The sequence below is a fragment of the Petaurus breviceps genome, unplaced genomic scaffold (assembly GCF_028583685.1).
Source record: "Petaurus breviceps papuanus isolate PSGF00001 unplaced genomic scaffold, PetGlider_PUasm1.0 91133, whole genome shotgun sequence".
In the NCBI taxonomy this organism is placed as follows: Eukaryota; Metazoa; Chordata; class Mammalia; order Diprotodontia; family Petauridae; genus Petaurus; species Petaurus breviceps.
This window is the reverse complement of record NW_027187419.1, coordinates 10228568-10250141: the sequence shown is the minus strand read 5'-3', so window position 1 is coordinate 10250141 and position 21574 is coordinate 10228568. Positions and strand designations below refer to the sequence as shown.

General features: G+C 38.9%; 1 protein-coding gene across 5 annotated transcripts in view; it reads right to left on the bottom strand.

Moving 5' to 3' along the window:
• Window positions 1–12706: 12706 nt before the first annotated feature.
• RDX (radixin) overlaps window positions 12707–21574 on the bottom strand; it is a 142530-nt gene continuing 133662 nt past the window's right edge. For all 5 annotated transcript variants that reach the window (XM_069080098.1, XM_069080102.1, XM_069080099.1 and 2 more), the window contains exon 15: window positions 12707–13319. In XM_069080098.1, the coding sequence (XP_068936199.1) occupies window positions 13283–13319 (37 nt within the window). In that variant the 3' untranslated portion in view covers window positions 12707–13282. The remainder of the gene's footprint in view (window positions 13320–21574) is intronic.

Below are 21574 nucleotides of genomic sequence, written 5' to 3'. Positions count from 1 at the left end.
TAGAGGTAAGAACAATCCACTGTCATTTTCTGGGCCTGGAGTCAGGAAGACTTCTCTTCCTGTGTTCAAATCTGGCCTCAGGAACTAGCTGTGTGACCCGGGGCAAGTCAGTTACCTTGTTTACCTCAGTTTCCTCATCTGTAAAATGAACTGGAGAAGGAAATGGCAAACCACTCCAGTATCTTTCCTGAGAAAATTGCAAATAGGATCACAAAGAACTGGTCATGACTGAAAAACCATAGTATGGTGGAATAGAGGGAGGACAATGTGACATGGCCATACTTGAACTTTAGGAAAATCACTTAGGCAGCTATATGGAAAATGAATCAGAAATGAGGGAAACAAGGCAAGGATCTCAACTGCAAGACATGAAAATAGTCTAGGCCTGGGGTGAAGAGGGCTATATGGATTTTGTGAAGGTAGAAACAAGATGATGGGAGAGTGGATATGTGAAAATGAGTGAGTAATGAGTGGAAGATTAGTGAGAGTTTGTGAGCTTGGGTGACCCGGAGGATGATAGTGCCCTGGAGAGGAAAGTGGAGAAGAGGGTTTGGAAGAGAAAACGAGTTCTCATTTGGACATGTTGCAGGGCATTGCCTACTTCTACCAGGTTCTGTTCATATTACACTTGGGATAGCCCTGTGCCAGAAAGAAATATCTGGGGACTGTTCTTTGTGGCCTTGGGGAATGAAAGTCAACAGGACAGTTTTCAGTGATCTATAATCATTGCCAGTGCTTCCTCTGGGACTTTTTAAAAACATTATTTTGAAGAACTTTCAAACTCTTCCTAACACCAACCTCCTGGTGTAACAACCCCACTGTGTTGATATCAACTATTATTGACATTCACAGTGCTTCCTTATTTACACAAATCCAACCTGAGATTAAAAATGGAAAAGTTTAACTACATCACCAAATATATGCCCAACTCCCAATTCCCTGGGGGAATTAAACTTCAAGAAAATAAGCTAGTGTCACCAGAAGTGTAAAAGAATAGGAAGTATTCATAGGTTCCCACCCACTGATTGCTCATCAACTCCCTGCCTTCCCTAAATTGAGTAAGCATTAAGTGGAATATGTACAAGATCACCAGTTTGCCCACCACCACCACCACCATACCACCCAGTTCTGTAGGATAAAGAATCTGTAAGCAGATGGTGATTTCATCCAATCTCAAAATCTGAGACTTTCCAAATTCTTCCCTCTTTCCATGAAGTAACTGTGATTCATTTGTATTTAGTTTTAAATATGTATTTGAAAAGCTTGACTTTTATATCTCTGAATTTTTCCTGGTACATTTAATATAATCAACCCGGAAGGAAAATCACTGGACTAGCTTTGTTGCGCCGTGAACCTTCTATAGCTTAAGAAATTCCCTCAGCCTCCCAAATATGGTCCCTCTCCTTAAATTAGGCTACGGGCAGTAATTGTATTTTATTTTATATGTCCTGCCAGCAGTACCCAGCAGTCTGCATTCAACTTGGTAAAACTGGAGCAACTTTAGGAGGGGCATTAAATCTTTCTGGCCATAAAACCATCAGATAGGAGCATAGTCATCATAAAGCAATAAAAGATGCTTCAAGGGTTAGTGCCCATACAAAGTGGCCTCTTACACCCTGGATCCTCTGAAAGAGCTATAGGCTCTCAGACCACACACACTCTATTCCCACCAGCCCATTCCAATGGCTGATTTGTAAACCCTTAAGTGATGGTGAGGTCCAATGTCAGTTTGTTTTTCCTATGGGTTTAAACTGTGATGAAGCCATGAGGCAAGGGCAGAAAAAAAGTTGTTTCAAAAATTAAAACCAAGTAAGAGGCTAGGAGTCAGGAGGACCTGAACTGATGGGAGTAGAGTTGAGGCCAGTAGTCTTCCCACAGGTAAAGCTCTCCCCACCCTCATTGCAAATGTGGGTATATAACCTAGATAGATTGGGTTAAAGGAAAGACTATGACAACAACCTGGGATCCTCTTCCTAGACGAGAGCCATCCTGAGATGGTTGAGGCCAGGAAAGTCCCATGCCTGGTGGTTGTGCCCTCATTCCAAAAACCCACAGACTAGGCCTGGAGGTCATTAGCAGCAAAGAGGGCCAGCTGAAGCCAGATCCTCTGTCTACAAATGACTCATGGGATTAGAAACCTGTTAAGGAGCTATATTAATTCTTTTAGACCATAGAGATAAGGTATAATGCCCCAAAGCATTCATTTATGAATGCGGCTGATGGCCTGAAAGGAGCTAGTCAATTTCCCCACAGGGTCTAACATCATCTTACACCCAAGGAAGGATCTTGCTCAAACCTTATCCAGACTGAGCACCCACTAATTGCTGATCCCAGTACCACTAGGGAAGGAGGCAAGAAAAAGATGCTATAAACTCTTTGATGGCAGAAACCATTCGATGATTATGACAAGACAAATGTGAAAAATACATAAATGAAACATATTTTGCCAGCTTTAGACAACTCTCAAAGTATTCTCCTTTTCAACTCATCCTGAAACCCTGGAGTCATCTTTGACTCATTCTTCCAACAATCTGGGTGCTACATCCTATTGTCTTTGCTTGTTAGAACTTTTTGGAGGGGGGAGGGCAGGGCATTTGGGGTTAAGTGACTTGCCCAAGGTCACACAGCTAGTAAGTGTTAAGTGTCTGAGGCCGGATTTGAACTCAGGTCCTCCTGACTCCAGGGCTGGTTCAAATCCAGCCTCAGACACTTGACACACTAACCCTGTGACTTTGGGCAAGTCACTTAACCCCAATTGCCCTCCAAAAAGGAAAAAAATTATGCTTTGATCGGCATTCAGACTCTATCAGTTCTTTCTCTGGAGATGGACAGCATTTTTCTTAAGTCTTTTGAAATTGTCTTGGATCGTTGCATTGCTGAGAATAGTTGCCATTCACACTTGATCATCCTGCAATATTGTTGTTACTGTGTATAATGTTCTCCTGGTTTTGCTTACTACACTTTGCATCAATTCATGTCTTTCCAGGTTTTTTCTCAAATCTGTCTGTTCATCATTTGTTATAGCACATTAGTATTCCATTCACATTAACCACAACTTGTTCATTCATTCCCCAACTATTGGACATCCCCACAATTTCCAATTCTTTGCTACCACAAAAAGAGCTGCTATAAATGTTTTTGTACATATAGGTTCTTTTCTTTTTTTAAAAAAAATTTCTTTGGGATACAGACTTATTAGTAGCATTGCTGAGTCAAAGGGCATGCATCATTTTATAGTCCTTTGGGCATAGTTCCAAATTGCCTTCCACAATGGTTGGGTCAGTTCACAACTCTACAAACAGTGCATTAGTGTCCCAATTTTCCCACATCCCCTCCATTTGTCATTTTCCTTTTCTGTCACATTAACCAATCTGATAGGTGTGAGGTGGAACCTCAGAATTATTTTAATCTGCACTTCTCTAAACAGTATTGATTTAGAGCATTTTATATGACTATATATAACTTTGATTTCTTCATATGAAAACTATCTATTCCTATCCTTTGACTATTTATCAATTGGGGAACAATTTGTGTTCTAACAAATTTGACTCAATTCCTTATATATCTGAGAAATGAAACATGTATCAGAGAAACTTGCTTTTAAAATTATTTTCACTGTTATGATTATTACCTGTATATTTCCTTCCATCCCATTTTCCCTGTTTATCCTTTTCTCTCTCTCTTTTTTTGCTCTATCCCCCCCTCAAATATTTTGCTTCTGACCACTACCTTCCCCCAATCAGCCTACTTCCTGTAGGCTAAAATGGATTTCTATACCCAACTGAATTTGTAAGTTACTCCCTCTTTGAGCCAATTGAGAGTATGTTTAAAGCATTTCCCACCACACACCTTCCCCTCCACTGCATAAGCTCTTTCATGCTGCTTTTATGTGAGATCATTTACCCCATTTTATCTTTCCCTTTTCCTTCTCCTGGGGCATTCCTCTTTCTCACCCCTTGATTTTATTTTTTAGATATCATCCCCTCATAATCAACTCACACCCATACCTCTGTCTATGTACACTCCTTCTAACTGCCCTAATAATGAAAAAAGTTCTTAGGAGTTACACGTATCATCTTCCCATGCAGGAATGTAACAATTTAACTTTATTGAATCCTTTTTGTTACCTTTTCATGCTTCTCTTGAGTCTTGTATTTGAAAGTCAAATTTTCTTATCTCTGTTCTTTTCATCAGCAATGCTTAGGAGTTCTCTATTTCATTAAATATGTATTTTCACCCCTAAAGGATTAAAATAAGTTTTACTGGGTAGGTGATTCTTGGCTATAATCTTAGTTCCTTTGCTTTTTGGAATATCATATTACACAACTTTCAATCCTTTAATGTAGAAGCTGCTAAATCTTGTGTTATCTTGATTGTGGCCCTAGAATATTTGAATTTTCTCTTTCAGACTGCTTGCAGTATTTTCTCCTTGACCTGGGAGCTCTGGAATTTGGCTATAATATTCTTGAGAGGTTTTTTGTTTTTTGTTTTTATTTTATTTTATTTTTGGTATCTCCTTTCAGTTTCTATTTTACCTTCTGGTTCTAGGATATCAGGTCAGTTTTCCTTGATAATTCCTTAAAATATGATGTCTGGGCTCTTTTTTTGATCATGGCTTTCCAGTAGTCCAATAGTTTTCCAGGTCTTTTGTTTTTCCAATGAGAATATTTCACATCTTCTACTTTTTCACTCTTTTTACTTTGTTTTATCATTTCTTGATGACTCTCATGGAGTCATTAGCTTCTACTGGCCCAATTTTTAAGGAATCATTTTCTTCAGTAAGATTTTGTACCTTCTTTTTCATTTGTCCAATTCTACTTTTTAAGTTCTTTTCTTCATTGAATTTTTGCACCTCTTTTTCCATTTGGTCAATTCTGTTTTCTAAAGAGTTCTCTTCAGTGGATTTTTGTGCCTCTTTTAGCCTTTGGACTATTCTATTTTTTAAGGTGTTATATTCTCCAGTATTTTTTTTTGCCTCCTTTACCAAGCTGTTGACTCTTTTTTTTTTTTTTACAATTTTCTTGCATAACTCTCATTTATTTTCCCAACTTTTTCTCTACCTGTCTTATTTGATTTTTTTTTAATTTTGAGCTCTTTTAGGAATTCTTTATGGGCCTGAAAACAATTCACATTTTTTTGAGGCTTTGCTGTAGCGGTTTTGACACTGTTATCACCACAGTAATGTTCTATGGTCAGATTCTTTTTTGCTTGTTTGTTTGTTTACTTGCTTGCTTATTGGGCTCTGCTCCCAGGATTCAGAGTGCACTATCCCAAGCTTCAGGTATTTCACACTACTGTTTCCAGAGTAGTTCTGGAGATCTGTAAGTTTTCAGTTCTTCCAACATGGTATGATTTAAGATAGAGGTGTAATCACTACTCTCTCGGCCTGTGCTCTGGTCTGTGAGCAACTGCAAGCACTTTTATCTGCTCTGAACTGGGAACAGAGTTCCCACTTCTCTGCAGCCACATGCTCTACTGTGCTGATGCTCTTCCTCCACCCTGGGACTACAACCTAACATATCACATGGGTAGTGTGACAGAGACACTGCACCCAGTGCCAGCAAGGGGTACCCAGTAATCTCCTGTCTGACCCCCTTATCTTCTGTGGGCTGAGAGAGCTCTGGAAGCCACCACTGCCAATTCAGTTACCCCTGAGGCCTGCTGATGACCTACTGGGAAGTAACTGGTGTGTCCCGTGCTGAACTACACTCCACTCTCACCCCAGTGAGACAGACCTTTTCTACCAACCTTCTAAGTTGTCGAGTTGAAAAATGCTTCCCCCCCCTCATTTTGTCAATTCTGCCACTTCAGAATTAGTTTTGAGGCATTATTTTAAAGTTGTTTGAAAGGGAATTTGAGAGAACTCAGATGAGTCCCTGCCTTTATTCTGCTATCTTGGCTCTACCTGTGGTTTCTACTTTGATCAACCTTAAAGAATATCTCCAGCCTTATGACCTTTGACATTTAAAACTCAGGTTTTTTCTTGTCTTGTTTTGTTTTTAAAAACATAATCCCAGTCTTAAAGAGAACAGATTTGAAAAACCTATAAACTCACATTCAATCTGTGCCTAATGTGTGGGCTATGGGGCTGTAACACTATCTGTATTGGGGGGGGGGGGGAGAAGGAACTCTGCCACTCCATTACAAAGATTTTTAGGCATCTGTACTATGATGCCCATGTCCACTATCATCCCAGATCTCTTCTTCCTTTTGCGGTTAAATTCCTTGAGAAGGCCTTCTTGATACGTATGTCAGCTTCTTTTCTTCTGAATGCTCTGCAGTTTGGCTTCTGATCTCATCATTCAACTGAAACTGTTCTCTCCAAACTTATCAAAGATCACTTGCCAAACCTAGACCTTTTCTCATCCTCGTCCTTCTTGATCTCTCCAGCTTTTTACAGTCTTGATCACCCTCTTCTCCTTAATATTCTCTTCCCTTTAGGTTTTTGTGGCATTGTTTTCTCATGGTTCTGAAGATCACTCCTTCTGTCTCCTTTGCTGGACCTTTATCTAGATTATGCCTGTTAACTATGGGTGTCCCCGTAGACCTTGTCCTCTGCCCTCTTCTTTTCTCCCTCTATACTCTTTTATTGGTGATCTAATCAGCTCCCATGGATTTAATTATAATCTCAACACTAATGATTCTTAGATTTATTTGTCCAACTCTAACCTCTCTCCTGATCTGTATAATCACTGGATATCTCAAAGTCATACTGTCCAAAACTGAACTCATTATCTTTCCTCCCAAACTGTCCCTTCTTCCTCACTTCCCTATTACTGTGGAAGATACCACTACCCTCCTAGTGACCCAGGTTCACAACTTAGGTGTCATCTTTGACTACTTTCTCATCCCTCATATCTAATCAGTTGTCAAGTCATGTTGTCTTCTTAGGTGAGATAAGCTCTTCAAGCCCTTTAATGGTTACTTCCTGTCTAGGCAGCATGCCTCCTGTTATGGTCCTGGTCTTTTAGCCCTTCCACCTTCTTTGTAAGCTAACACTACTACAAATAAAAATAGCTAGCATTTATAAGAGCATCTACTGTGTGCCAAGCACTTTACAATTATCCTATTTGATCCCCACAAAACCCCCTAGGAGGTGGGTGCCATTATTATCCCCATTATGAGGAAACTGAGACAGACAAAGGTTAAATAATTTGTCACACAGCTAGTAAGTATCTGAAGCCAGATTAAACTGGTTTTCCTGATTCCAGCCCAGAGCTCTATCCACTGAGCCCCTAGCTGCCTCCTTACAAACTCATGCCACCATTTTAATCTGCCCTCTTCCTCCCTAGACCCACTCCTAATAAAGGCATCCATCTCACAGCCCAATCCATGATGCCCTTTGAAAAATGTCCACAAATTGTCCTCTCTTGTCCACAAACTGCCCTAGGTCCTTTAAATTTTCAGCCAACATTTCCTCCACCTTGCTGCTTTAATAAGCTCATCTCTCCTCTTGAGTTTTCAGTTGTTCTTTAGACAAAGTGCTATCAGTTTCACCATTCAGTGTTAACCTTCAGGGGCAGCTAGGTGGCACAGTGATTAGAGCACCGGCCCTGGAGTCAGGAGGACCTGAGTTCAAATCTGGCCTCAGATACTTAACACAAAAAAAACCTAGCCATGTGACCTTGGGCAAGTCACTTTAACCCCAATTGCCCTACCTTCCCCTCTCAAAAAAAAAAAGCAGTGTAAACCTTCACTTTTAATTTCTATCTTCTGCACATCTGAGGAGCAGATCATCTACGCCAAGCTGATATCAGGCCATCAGCGTCTAGTTTACTCCTTGATCCCCACTACTTTCTTACACATTAGAATGTAAGCTTTGGGTAGTTTGCAGACATCTTCACCGACCCTCATCCCTCAATGACTTTCCATACTTGGAAGTCCATGAAATTCTTGTCCTTTTCTTAATTCCCTTAAAGTAACCTTCTCATCTTAGTGACTTTTATTGAAGTCTTGTGACCTCTCTTTTTCCATTCTCCCTTGCTATCAAACTGAGGAACTTGAATATATTCCCATAATGACCTCTAACAGCTGAGCTCTCAATTCATTTAACTTTTCCCCTCCAGCAAACTCCATCTCTACTTTGCTAGGTAATGAATTCTAATCCATGGCAAGCCCTAAAAAAAATTTTAAAAAAGAAAAATGGTCCTCAATCCTTCATTGCACTCTATAACAGTAGCAGAATAGCAAACAAGGGTACCAAAAACACAGTGTTTAGACTGTCTAAAAGCATAGACCTAATGTTGGTACTTTAAGTGAATTATTTGTCCAACAATGAACTCAACCCTTGAATTCACTTGGAGGAACTGAATGCCTTTCATTGCTAGATTTTCTCTAGGATGAATGTATCTTATTATAAAATGCTACCCCACTTCCACACTCCCTTTAACTTAGCTTCTTTCTTTGGAATAAGGTATATTCATCCAGAGCCATGTTCCTTCCAGTCACTGACATCATTCCACCAAGTGGATGAGGTCAAATTTGACCCTTTGTGTTAGTACCTCTAATTCTTGATTGTTGCCTAAATTTTGGGCATTTGTCTATAGACATCTGTTGCCACAGACTTTACTCTCAGTTCCTCTCTTGGATTTCATCTCCCTGAAACTTTTGGGTATCTCAGCTGATAATCTACTTCCTTCTTTATGGCTGCTCCATGGCATCTAACCTGGGGGACATATAAAGAAGCAGCATGATGTGAAAGGAGTGCTGGACTTGGGAGTCAGAAAGCACCTGGGTTCAAGTTCTGCCACTAACATTGCCTGGCTAGGTGACCGTATGTCTCCCCTGAAGTCTTCTTCCAATGCCTCTCACAGTGGAGAGGTAATCCTGGGTCTTTGAAGGTTTTGCAACACAGAGTGTAAATCCTTTTCACAAACTGGGAAAGCCTCAAGTACAGGTTATATGCAATATGTCTCATCTGAGGACCAGTCTGGCAAAGTTCAGAAAGGTTCATAACCAAGGGAAGACATTTTTCAGCCGTAGCAGTTCATCAACTAAAGCACAGATGGAGTTGAATTGGTGTTGGAAGGATTCACAATGACAAAATTGAAAAAAAAAATCACAGATACTGAAGTGACTACATAGGAGTCATAACCTCCAAAGTCAGTTTCCGCATCTATAAACTGGAAATATTTCCTGTAGTCCTCCATTTTGAGAAGTTGTGTAGCACAATAAAAGGACTAGCTGTAGAGTCAGAGAGTTTGCAGTTCAAGTCTTATCTCTAATACTTATTAGCTATGTGATCATGGGCAAATCCAGGAAACTCTAAGAGTATAAATTACAGATGAATTGCCAATCTGCATCAGTGGAGGGAGTTTCCACACTAGAAATTCCCGACACAGATGAAATCACAGGTCTGGACCAAAATAAACCTAAATCATAAGGGTTGTTATGAGAGCTGAAAAAGCTAGTACTATTAAACTGATTTTTAAAACTATAAATAGCTATATGACCTTGCCCATCAATATTGCTTCACTCAACTGATTAGGCAAACAATGGTGGGCATATTTACTTCATCCTGAGGTAGCAAAAACAGAAACAATGACTTGTATTATTAACTTTGGCCAAAATACATTTTTCTGATCAACAGAACTTGATCTCTGAGGGTTTCCTTAACTGCCTTGGAGCGTAAGTCCATTGTATATATCTGCCTTAGTCAAACCTCCACCTCCTAAGGATATCCATGAATAGTCACACCACTAGCTCTTGAAAACATAGGTGGTTTGCTCATTAGAGTGACTCTTGATTTGAGATAAGTTTTCCCTGTTTCAATGATGATAAAAAAAATGGATCTTTGCTATAAGCTGATGCGAGCCTGAGAAATCCAGCAGATGTGAAATGAGAGAACTCATTTGCAATGAGAGGATAAAAGTAGCTAGTGACAATGAGTGAGACAGAGAGAGAAACAGAGAGGAATAAAAGCAGCAATGAAAAATACATAGAAGAGTTGAAAGTTCAGAAAGTGACAAACATCATCTGACTTCTGGCATTTTCATTGGCTGCCCTCATAGCTGGAATGCCCTCCCTCCTTATCTCTACTGTCTGTCTTCCTTAAAGTCCCAGGTTAATCCTACCTTCTACAAGAAGCCTTTCTTGAACCCCCTTAATGCTAGGTCCTTCCTTCTGTTGATTATCTCCAATCTATCCTGTAAACACCTTATTTATACAAAGCCATTTGCCTGTTTGTCTTATTCCTTTTGGCTGTGAGCTCCTTGAGGGCAGGAGACTGTCTTTTGCCTTTCTTTGATTTGTATCATTAGTGCTTAGCATAATGCATGGCATATAGAAGGTACCTAATAAATGTATATTGATTGACTTTTTAACAAACAGGGCAGTTTTGTTACTACCATGCTTAATTTAATATACTTTAAAACTATGAAAGAGTTCATATTTGTTATTTGTATATGGCAATATTCATGTTTGTCAAATTCAAAATAAAAGAACATTTTAAATGAAAATAAGAGATGAAATAACAGAAATGAATAAAGTGGGTCGATTAATGGATTTGACTTTGTTGGCTTTGACTTTGTTGGCTTTAACTTGTCATTCTTTGAAAAATAAGTTTTCCATTAGTGTCTGAAGAATACACTAATTACATGTATATACATATTTATGTACATGTGTATGTATATATCCAGTTTATTAACCCTCAACATAAATAGAATCACAGACTTTCAAAGTAATAAGGGACCTCTTAGTGGTCATCAAGTCCAATCTATACTTCCCCAAAGAGTCCCCATTATAATGCACCCAACAAAAGATCATCCATGCTTTGTGCTTTGCTTGAAGTCTTCCACAGAGAAGGAATCCAATATGAGCCAAGGCAGCCCATTCCACTTTAGGGTTAGCTCTAATTATTGAAATATTTTTATTTACATCAAGGCTAAATTTGCCTCACTGCTACTTCAACCCCTTACCAGAAAAAGTCTAATTTCTCTTCCATAAGAAAAAAGGCAGCATCACAACTGGACTTCTACTCCCTTCCCTTTCTCCCTGAAAGCCCTAGGGCATTGTTCAGATCCCCATAGTCTCTGTGATATCTGAGCCATCATAAACTCAAATGGAAAATCCACAGAATATTCACTGCTCAGTGACTAACATCACCTATCCCCATGGGGTCTACTGGTATCCCCTGGCAGCCTCAGGAGATATTAAAAAAAAAAAAAAGCCTCCACCATGTTCAGCAGAGTGAGGCATTCATGAGAAAACTTAGGCATTACTTACCTTGGGCACAGGCATACAGGTTGAGATGGCAGATCTGTTTGTGTATTTGAGAATCTCCAAACCCTGCTTCCCAATCCCTGCCCTTAGGGCTACCCATCACTGCTCTCAAGTGTGGTATAGACCTGGAAAAGACCTTAGATGCCTTCTACAATAATCCCCTTATTTTACAGATTCAGGAACTGTTTTTCATTCATAGTCCCAGTAGCACAGAGCCTAGAGTATGGTCCATGCTGTGGAGTTGAATAAGGAAAGGGAGTCCAGTAAAGTGTAGTGCTTTGCCTAAGGTCACACAGCTATTTAGTAGTGGAGCCAGTTCAAAGTTTATTTCCATTGGTCCTTCCTGGAAACGATCTAGCTAATGGCTTGTGGAATAATATCCTTCCTCCTCCCACCCAACCCTCACCCAATATACCTAGTTAAGGAATAAAGTAACTGTGGTCGAACAGTTTTGCTAAGAGATTTGCTTAGAGGCTTCTACCTGTTTGACCTTGAGGAAATCAAGGAACCTTTCTGGGCCTTAGTATCCTTATCTTCAAGATGAGGAAGAGGTTAGAGATTAGAAAAATTACCTGAGGTCCTCTTCTTACTCTAAATCTAGGATCCCAGTGTATCAGACACATATTACAAATTCTTCTAGAAAACTCCATCCCTGTATCTTTAAAGAGCCTGAGACAAAAAACCAAATCAACATTAGAGATGACATTCCCAAGAACAGACTAAATGATCATCTTTCCTGAATAGTTTGAAGATTTATCTGCTGGAATGCAGAAGGGGAGACACAAATGACTTTCTAAATACCCTTCTCAACTCTCATTCTGTTTCCTTTCATATTTAAGAAATATTTCAAGTATTGTGAGTCCAGGCACTGGATCTGGAGTCAGAAAAACTGGATTCAAATGTCACGTGACTGTAGCCAAGGCATTTAACCTCTTCACACTTCAGCTTCTTCATGTGAAAAAATGTCAATGGCACTATTTACACTATCTACCTAATAAGCCTATTATAAGGAAATAGCTTTATAAAACCTAACATATAGCACTGTGAGTTATAAGAGTTAACTTTTTAAGGTTTGCAATGTACTTTACAAATATTACTTCATTTTATCCTCACAACAACCTTGGGAGGTAGATACAACTAATATTCCCATTTTAGATGGGGAAACAGAGGTATACAGTAGTTAAATGACTTAACTAGAGTCACACATCTAGTAAGTTTCTGAGGCTAGATTTGAACTCAGGTCTTCCTGACCCCAGGTCTAGTGCTCTATCCAGTGTACCACCTAGCTGCTATTATTTATGCAATATGATGCTCCATCTTCTTTTATGTTGATATTGCCCTCCATTTAACCCAGAAGCTCTTATTTGGTATGAATACCTTGTGCAAAAAGCACAGTATTGATGTTAGAAACAACTCACCTTCAGTGAGAAAAAAGTTTAAATACTGTGTCTGATCCCAAGGTGGATTCAAATGAAAATAGGATTCATTTATAATGTCAGAATATATTTATTGTCCCATTTATTTACACGTATACAAACAGCCTGCAGAAAAGGAATGTGGCCACAATGTGTTAAGGAGAGTACAGATGTATGTAGGCATATAGAGTCGTACACAATTGCCTTCTAATTCACAGCTAAATACAAACTATGTACATTTTCTTCAAAACCTGAAAGATCTTTGGAAGTCAGTCTACAATTTCTTCCCCACAGTTAGTCATGCAGAACTTGGAGGGTTCACAATAGTTAAGTGATCTCATGCACCTGTTTGAAAAGGGGAGGCAGTCACTTATCAACTAAGGAATGCTGGATTGAATCTGCTGGGTGCAATGCACGGTTCCAAAGTCACAGCTCACCTTCCTAAAATCTATCCAGGAAAACACAATCAAGATGATCAAAAGGAAGCATAGTAGACCAAGAAAGGAAAATTCAGCAGTCAAGAAAGTGCAGAGAGAACATCAGTGAGAACCTTGGTTGAGAGCCTGGACTCTTCCACATTGTTTTAGCTGTAAATAGTTCCACTTATGGAAACCATATATTCAAAACATTTGATCATTAGAAAGTGTCTATCCTAAGGCTCGCCAGAGATCAGATTCCAGTGACCTGCACAAAGACAGAGAAATTGGGCAGCAAAGTTAGGAAAGAAGAAAAAAAAACAACAATAAGAAAATTTCAACATTATTATGATGGTGTCAAGCAAAACCCAACACTGGAAATCTCTAATCATGCAGACAGACATTGTAATATTGATCTTAACATGCCTCATGGAAACTTCTCTGAAATTGAATTGAGTTTCTAAGGGAAATGGAATATTGCTAAAGACAAATAATCTTGGCAGTTAATGCCATTCCTTGGGAAACTGAGTTGTATCAGAGGGCACAGAGAAAGTTTTTGCATATTGCACACTCTATTCCTAATCTAGCTAGTATTATTTTTGGGCTCTAGTGAGAGCCTACTTACCACATGTAGTATAATTCTGTCTTGCAACCACCAAGAATAGAATTACAGTGATGCCAAAACCATTTGTAAGGCTATCATTTCATATTATCATCCTTAACCAGATGGAAAATGAGGTGGGGCTGGCCACGTGGCAAGAATGAGGAAAAACAGAGGAATAGCCTGAATAGTGCATGAGATAATAAAAGAACAAGAGGAAAGCCTGAGGTATGCTGGGTAGAATCTCTGTGGTTACCACAGAGGGAAATATGCACCAAGGTTGAGATGTGCACCAACTACTACTTGCATAGGTAGAGGAAACATTCACAATGATGAAAGCATGGTTCTTTCAAAATACATCAAACCAGATGGATAAAGAAACAAACATCAGTAACAAGGGAGATGACATAAGGCCCTAAGCCAAGGTCTTCAATTACTATCATCATCCCATCCTAGCTATTCAGACTCTTTGGGACTCAAAATAGCTCTCAGAAAACGAGACTGTCCGCTCCATTCACCCAAACATTCCTGTATTTTAAGCCAAAGAGAATTAAAAAACAAAGTTTTTGAGTCCAGGATATTATTGCCTCCAATGACTGAAGCTTTACCCCACGACCTACTTGCTCTTTTACCATTAGGTCTATCTCAGGCTATTTCTCCATACAGAGAGCTGAAATTCTGTGATATCAAAGCAAGCTGAAAAAACAAATAACATAAAGGCAATCTCCAAATCAGATATGACCTAGCTTCCTAAGTTATAATCAGTCATAAGAGAAGAGGAGAACAAGAGCCTTGGGATGACCAAGAAGCCTAAAGCCAGGAATGAAGGCATGTTCATGGCACAGGAATACTGTTGATTAGCTCTGCTAGTTATAGAGTTGATGAGGCCGGGATCATAGGTTCAATCCCACAGATTCCAAGTATGCTATGCTATGTGTCATGACCACATTCTGCAGTCCTATACCTAGCCAACCCTCTCTATAACAGATACCCTTAATAACAAAGAACAGAATATTACATATTATAGATCAAGGAAAAGTCATCCCTTCTACCCCCAAAATGACTTAAAGTAAATGCTCTACTGATTCTAGGTGAGAAACATTATATATCATTACAGAGAAAGACCAGCAACTTCTCCATGGCTGCCACCTGTGACATTTCAAGTTGATGGATGTGACAACTGTCAATTCCCTTAGTCCCTTAATAGATTCATTCCTAGGTAATTCAATATTTCTTCCTGTCAGTTGATCTTGACTTCACTAGTGGATCCTATCAAGACTTTCTTTCCCTTATTTTAGGCAGTAAATGCAGTCAACTGAATCATCAACAACTTCTCCCCTAAAGAAAAATTACTTAAAAATAAAAAAGTGAAAATTGAGGGCTGGGGGGGAAGGGCAGAGAGGGAAATTACAAAGGATTCAGAAAACCTAAGTTTTACTTTGGGGATGATACAAATCAGGAGTTAAAACTTAAAGAGAGCCACATAATGAGATGTATATTGCTGAAATTACTACTATATTATCTTATAGTGGAAAGCCAAATTTCATTCTAAAGATACTGCTTTGAGAAAAATTTATAAAGAACTGCCTGACTTATTTGCAACAATATTTGAAACATTGTGCAGGCAGTATACAGGAGCTGGAAGACTTGGATTTGAATCCATTTCATCTATTTTGTGTGACCTTGGACTTATCTCTTCCCTGAATATTTGCACTAGCTATCTTCACAGGGAGGTTGCAAAGAAAGGTAATCTGCATAATATTCCATATAAATCAGAGGTAGAATCATCATAATTCATAACAGGGACAACCACCACATGCTGCCATACACAAAATGCTTACTGCCACCTCCAAGACATGGTTAGGGCAGTTCTGTAGGCACTGGGCGGGTCTGAATAATAAGCATCTTCCTCCAGCTTCATGACATTCAAAGGGTCCTAGAAAACTGCCAATAGGTGTATGTGTAACATGGGCCCAAGGAATCCTTTCTGTTATTATTACAGGCAGTACACACAGGAATGTTAATGATGTCCTTAGGGACACCTGTAATCAATCAAAACTTTCATGCCAAGGAAATTGACTAAATGGGAGGAAGGAGCCCCCACCTAAAGTAAACCCATGATTTAAGGTGGAGGGAAAAGGGGAAATGACTAGATAGAAGAGGTGAGCAGTTTCTGGCATCAAATGAAAAATTCTGAACAGATGTTTATAATGTCACAGTGGACCCAGTTCTGAATCTCAATGATACTTTGTACAGAGTACCTAGCCAGGTGGTAGGAGAGGCATACATTTTAGATAAACTACCCTGCCCTCAGGTAGCTTATAGTCTTGTGCAGCCAATCAATCTAAACTACATCAATAGCTTTCTGGGTTTTTCCTGTAAGAAAAACTCATGTACTCATTTAGATTTTTAAAATCTTCTTGGGTACTAATAAGCAAGTGGTAGGAACCAAAGTACACATCTAGAATATAAACCAGATTTTCCCCAGAAATAGAACTCATGAGGGGCAGCCAGGTGGCTCAGCAAGTAAGAGCACTGGCTCCAGTGTTGGCATGACCTGGGGATCAAATCTGGGCTCAGATACTTAGCACCACACCAAGAAATAACTGGCCATGTAAACTTGAACAAGTTACTTAACCCCGATTGCTTTAAAAAAAAATTCCAATTATGTTAAGGGGCAGCCAGGTGGCTCAGCGAGTAAGAGCACTGGCTCCAGTGTCGGGATGACCTGGGGATCGAATCCGGGCTCCGATACTTAGCACCACACCCAGAAATAACTGGCTGTGTAACCTTGAGCAAGTTACTTACCCCCTATTACTTTAAAAAAAAAAAAAGAAAGAAATAGAACTCATGAAACCAAAACAGCACCAAACAGAAAAATTTGGAAGTCAGCATTGCACTGAGGTGTTGGACTGAAACACCAGAAATGCTTTGCATTTGTCATTATGCTACTCTAACACTTAAAAACACAGTTAGCTCGGCAAACAACGTGGATGGTGCTTCAGTCACTTCTGATCCTGTCTTGCGTTTGGCATGTATGTCAAAGAAATTATTTTACCATAAGGAATATCAGAAATTAACTGAATGGTTTTATACTGATGAATGTGTACTAGGAAGGTTTAAATACCAACCAAATAGGTTTCTTTCACAAAAGTAGAGTATGTTTGATCATCTCACTAGGATTAAAAGTAGAATTTACATTTTAACAAGCATCCCAGGAGAGGGAAGTTCAATTAAACACTCAAGCTGCTCTTCTCTGTAAGGACCACTGAACCAAGATCACAGTGGAAACAATATTAAAAAGTGAAGAACGTGAAGGAGGGCAAATGGATAGTGCAACAGTAGGAATCCTACAGCCAATCACCCCCAAAGCCCTGGAGAATCTTTAGCTTGTCCCAAAGATCAGTCTTATGTGAGGGAATAAGCTGCATCCATACTGCATCTTCTTAGATTCCCACCTAATGGCCTACGAACCCAAAAAGAGGGCAGATCCATTCTGAGGAGGTAGGCCTGCTCTGGCCACCAAGGTCAGAAATAAAAAAAACCTGCTCAGAGTAGGGCTTTATAACTTTTAAGTTTACTTTTTATGCCTTGGCAAGATCTCATCTGGAATAATGCAAACATTCAGTTTGGGTCCCTCACTTGTCAAAGGAGGTATCAAAAGATTAGAAAGTGTTCAGGAAAGGGCCATGAAATTTATAAAAGGTGAAAGGGTGAACAAGTAGCTCCTTTTGCTGTTCAGTCCTGTCTGACTCTTCATGACCCTATTTGAGGTTTTCTTGGCAAAGGTGGTTTGCCATTTTCTTCTCCAGCCCTTTTTACAGATGAGGAAACTGAGGCAGAGTTAAATGACTCATCTGGGGACATATAACTAGTGTCTTAGGCCAGACTTGAACTCAGGAAGATGCATCTTCCTGACTCTAGGCCTCTATCTATTGTGCCACCTTAGCAGCCCATAGGAGAGAGCAAACCACATCAAAGAAAGACACAGTGGCAAAGAAACTTTGAATGCCAGGAAAATGCTTGTATCTCACTTGTGCCATGTGTTTGGTAGACAGGGTCTATAGTGCTATCACGTCAATCTCTTCCCTAAAATTTAACCTCCATAATGCCTGTCTTTTGACCAACCACTATTAGAATTCCACTGTTAGAAGCTGGCTGGAATCAGGAATGACTTTAAGCCAGGCTTGCAGATAGACTCAAACCCTTACCAGTTCACAAAAATAGTTTGCCAGCCCCTAGCATTCTCAACAATTCTATTGACAGCTATTTGTGTCACAATTATAATTTACCTGACAGCAATGTGCATCAGTAGCTTGAATCAGGTGTTCAATGTCTAACTTATCTTACTAGTTGTGTGATCCTGGGCAAGTCATTGAACTGCTGGTTTTGCTTTCCTCAACTGTAAAATGGGGATAATAAAAGAGCTGTGGGGAGTATCAAATGAGATAGTCATAATTAAACTTTTAGCACAGTGCCTCTCATGTGGTAATTTAAGTCATCACTATTATTACTATCATTATTATCTGTATCCTTAATTTAATTTAATTTAATTTTAGGTGCTTGCCATACAGGCCTCATTGTAACTTATATAACTTCTATATTTATTTACTGGTTTCTGGGTTTAGATAGGTTTGGTAAACTACCACACTTTGCAAACAAATTTCATTACCAAGAAATCAAGCATTTATTGAATCCTCTCTTTCCACTCCTCCCTACCACACGTGGACATAGCACATTTATCAGGCACAATCATTCTGCGTGGTAATGTTAAAAAAATTAATACTATTTAACTCCCCCCAGGGAGACCAAAGCTCTTTAAGTGAGAAAGGATGAAAACATTCTCCAGAAATCCTATTTCTCCAGGACAGTTTGGCAATTTTGGTGTTGCTAGAGCTAGGTCTCTACCGAGCATAACAGGGCATACAATTTTTTCTGTTCAATAAAGGCCATTCTAACTGGTGAATAGCTAAGGCCAAGGAACAAACTGAGGAGAATGGATGAAAGGCTTCTTTAGAAAATCTGTTTTCCCTGTGGTCCTTTTGGCATTACATGGGGTTAAGGCTCTGTTACAGAACTGCTCTCTCAGCCTTCTTTTTCCTACCTCCCCCTCATTAATTATCTACAGTAGGGGCACCAACCCTACTCCCACTTTGCTTCAAACCTTTAGTTGATGCTAGAAATTCTTTATGATCACTAACACTGCCTGGAGAAATAGCAAAGCTAACCTGTATTTATACCTGGTGCAAATGAAGTTCATCATAGTCCCATGACTAAGAGAAAGATGGGTGAATATATTACTGAGCAACTGGAAACACAAGTATTTTAGATACAGACGTCACTGCAAAAATTGATTTGCAAGTTGATATTCTTTTAAATGCAGTAATACATTTTCCTATAGAGAGACAATTTTATAAATGGTAGCTAGGTTCTAGGACAATCTAAGCCTATTTAACCTGAAATATATTTGAAATATCAGGAATTTGCATTAAAAAAACAGAAAAGAATATTCTTTTGACACTACTATTTAAACCTCTCAAACGGAATAAAAACCGCTGCTTAAAATTTATCATAAACACTTATTCATTGGAAACAGGTAGACATAAGGAAGGATAAAAAGTAAATGGAGGTTTCTGTAAAAACTAAAGGAGCAATTTCTTGAATTTGTAAAGACTTTAGAAGATGATCACAAGGGACTTTTACCTGTGTCTGATTTCATTTCAAAACTTACAATGCATCTCTAGCATCATTTTTACTATGATAATAAGATTTAGCACTTATATAATGCTTTAAGATTCACAAAGCTGACTTTCTCTCATTTGATCCTTACAAGAGTCCTACGTGTCAGATGAGGAAAGTGAGGCTGAAAGGAGCTAGGTTACTTTTTCAGGATCACACAGTTCATAAGTATCTGACATAGGATTCTAACTTAGGTGTTCCTGAAGTCAGGTATGAGACTTTTTCCACTCAGCCAGCTATGCTTTTGTTTTTAATATTTATAAACTACAATTGGGGTAGGAACAAAGAAAAAGAGAAAGAAGGAAGAAAAATGTTTAAGAAAATAGACAAGGATTGGAAAAGAGATAGAAGGAAAAGAAGACATATTTAAAATGTGAGAAGGGAAATCTTTGATGTGGAAGTAAATGGGCAACAAGCAGTGAATACCAAGCCAAACAAACAAGCAAATGGAAAAGGATACATTCATCATCCTTCCTAGGAAGAGGAAAGGATGGGGCAGGGAATTTGGGTAGGATAGTTACCCACAGGGGCCACCAGGTGGTGCTATAAGTACCATACAATTTCCTGAATTTGTAATTCTCAGACCAGAATGTGTGTAAGGTGTGTGTATAGGTGTATCAGCAAAGCATACAATCACCCACTCAAGTACACAGGATATGTACAACTCAGTTGTTTGTAACTCAGAATGTGCCTATATTTGCCAAACTATAGAATAAATAAGAGTAGCCTAAAAGTAAATTGTCATTCATTAATCCCTGAATGACAATTTTTGTGAGAAATTTTTGTAAGAAATGCTACAAATGGTGGAGGTAAGTGTACATATTGTAAGAGTTATTCTTGAACAATGTCATAAAGATGTAAAAGATTTTTAAGGAAAACTTTATTGTGGGAAAACTCAGTGGCTACAATTTAAAAAAAATAGATAAAAGCAAAACAGAGCTATGTAATATTTCCACACTACTTAAAATTGGAGTTATTTTTAATCAAATGGGGAAGAAAAGGGGAAAGTGAAGAAGCATTTATTAAGCTCCTAGTATGTACCAGCTCTGCATGAAGTGTTTAACAATTATTATCTCATTTAATAATATTTGTAAATATTATGACTGTGAAAGCACAAAAGTGAGACGTGACGCATTGTGTGCCAGGAATTTTACGTAGACCAGTATGGCTGCAGAATGTGTGCAGGGGAGTTGAATGCAAGAAGATTGGAAAGGTAAGACAGGGTCAAGTCACAAAGACTTGAAAAAAGGACATTAAATTGAATCATATAGGAAATTAAGGAACCGAAGGAAGGAAGGAAGTGGTTGAGAAAGAAAGGAGATATGGTCAGATCTACACCATAAAGTGATTTAGGAAAATCACTACGGCATTCATGTCCAAGATATATTAAAATAGGAAGAAACTGCAGAGAGACCAATTAGAAGGCTACTATAATAGTCCAGGTGAGAATTGATTAGGCCATATTTTGGATGGTGGCTGTGTGAAGGCCCAGGAAATTAAACAGGAGATAATGTAAAGAAAGACATTATAAGATTTAGGAACTTACTGCTTTGAGCAAAAAAGAAGTCTGAGGGTGATTGAAAAGTATGGTGGTGGCTTAGATTGTACTAGGGAAGTTCAGAAGGTTAGAGGGGGTTGGGAGATAAGAGTGAGGTTTGTTTTTGATATGTTGAGTTTGAGATTACTAAGAGATATTCAGCTTAAAATGCCTAATGTCTAATAAGCAATTGGTAATAGGGGACTGAAGGCCAGGAGAAAAACAGATTAGATCTAGGAATCATCTGCATAATTATAACTGACCTCTTTGAAGTTGATGAAATCAGCTCATAGTAAGAGAATATAGTGAGAGAAGAATATAGTAAGAGAACATAAAAAAAAAGAGGGCCCTGGTCAGAATTTTAGGGGACTCCCAGTTAGTGTGTGTGACACAGATTAAGATCTGAGGTGGACAGATAGAAGAACCCAAGCCTGAATAGTCATGAAAGCCCAGAAATGAAAGACTATACAACAAGAGAAGGTGGTAAACAGTGTCAAATGCTGCAGAGAGGTCATGAGGGATAAGCCAATGTTATTTGGTTACTTTCCCCTCTCTTTTAAACCTTTTAGTAAATGACAAAGAATGAATTTCAATGAAATCCTTGGTTATCACATCTAGTTTCTGAAAGTCAATTTAATATTCTTTC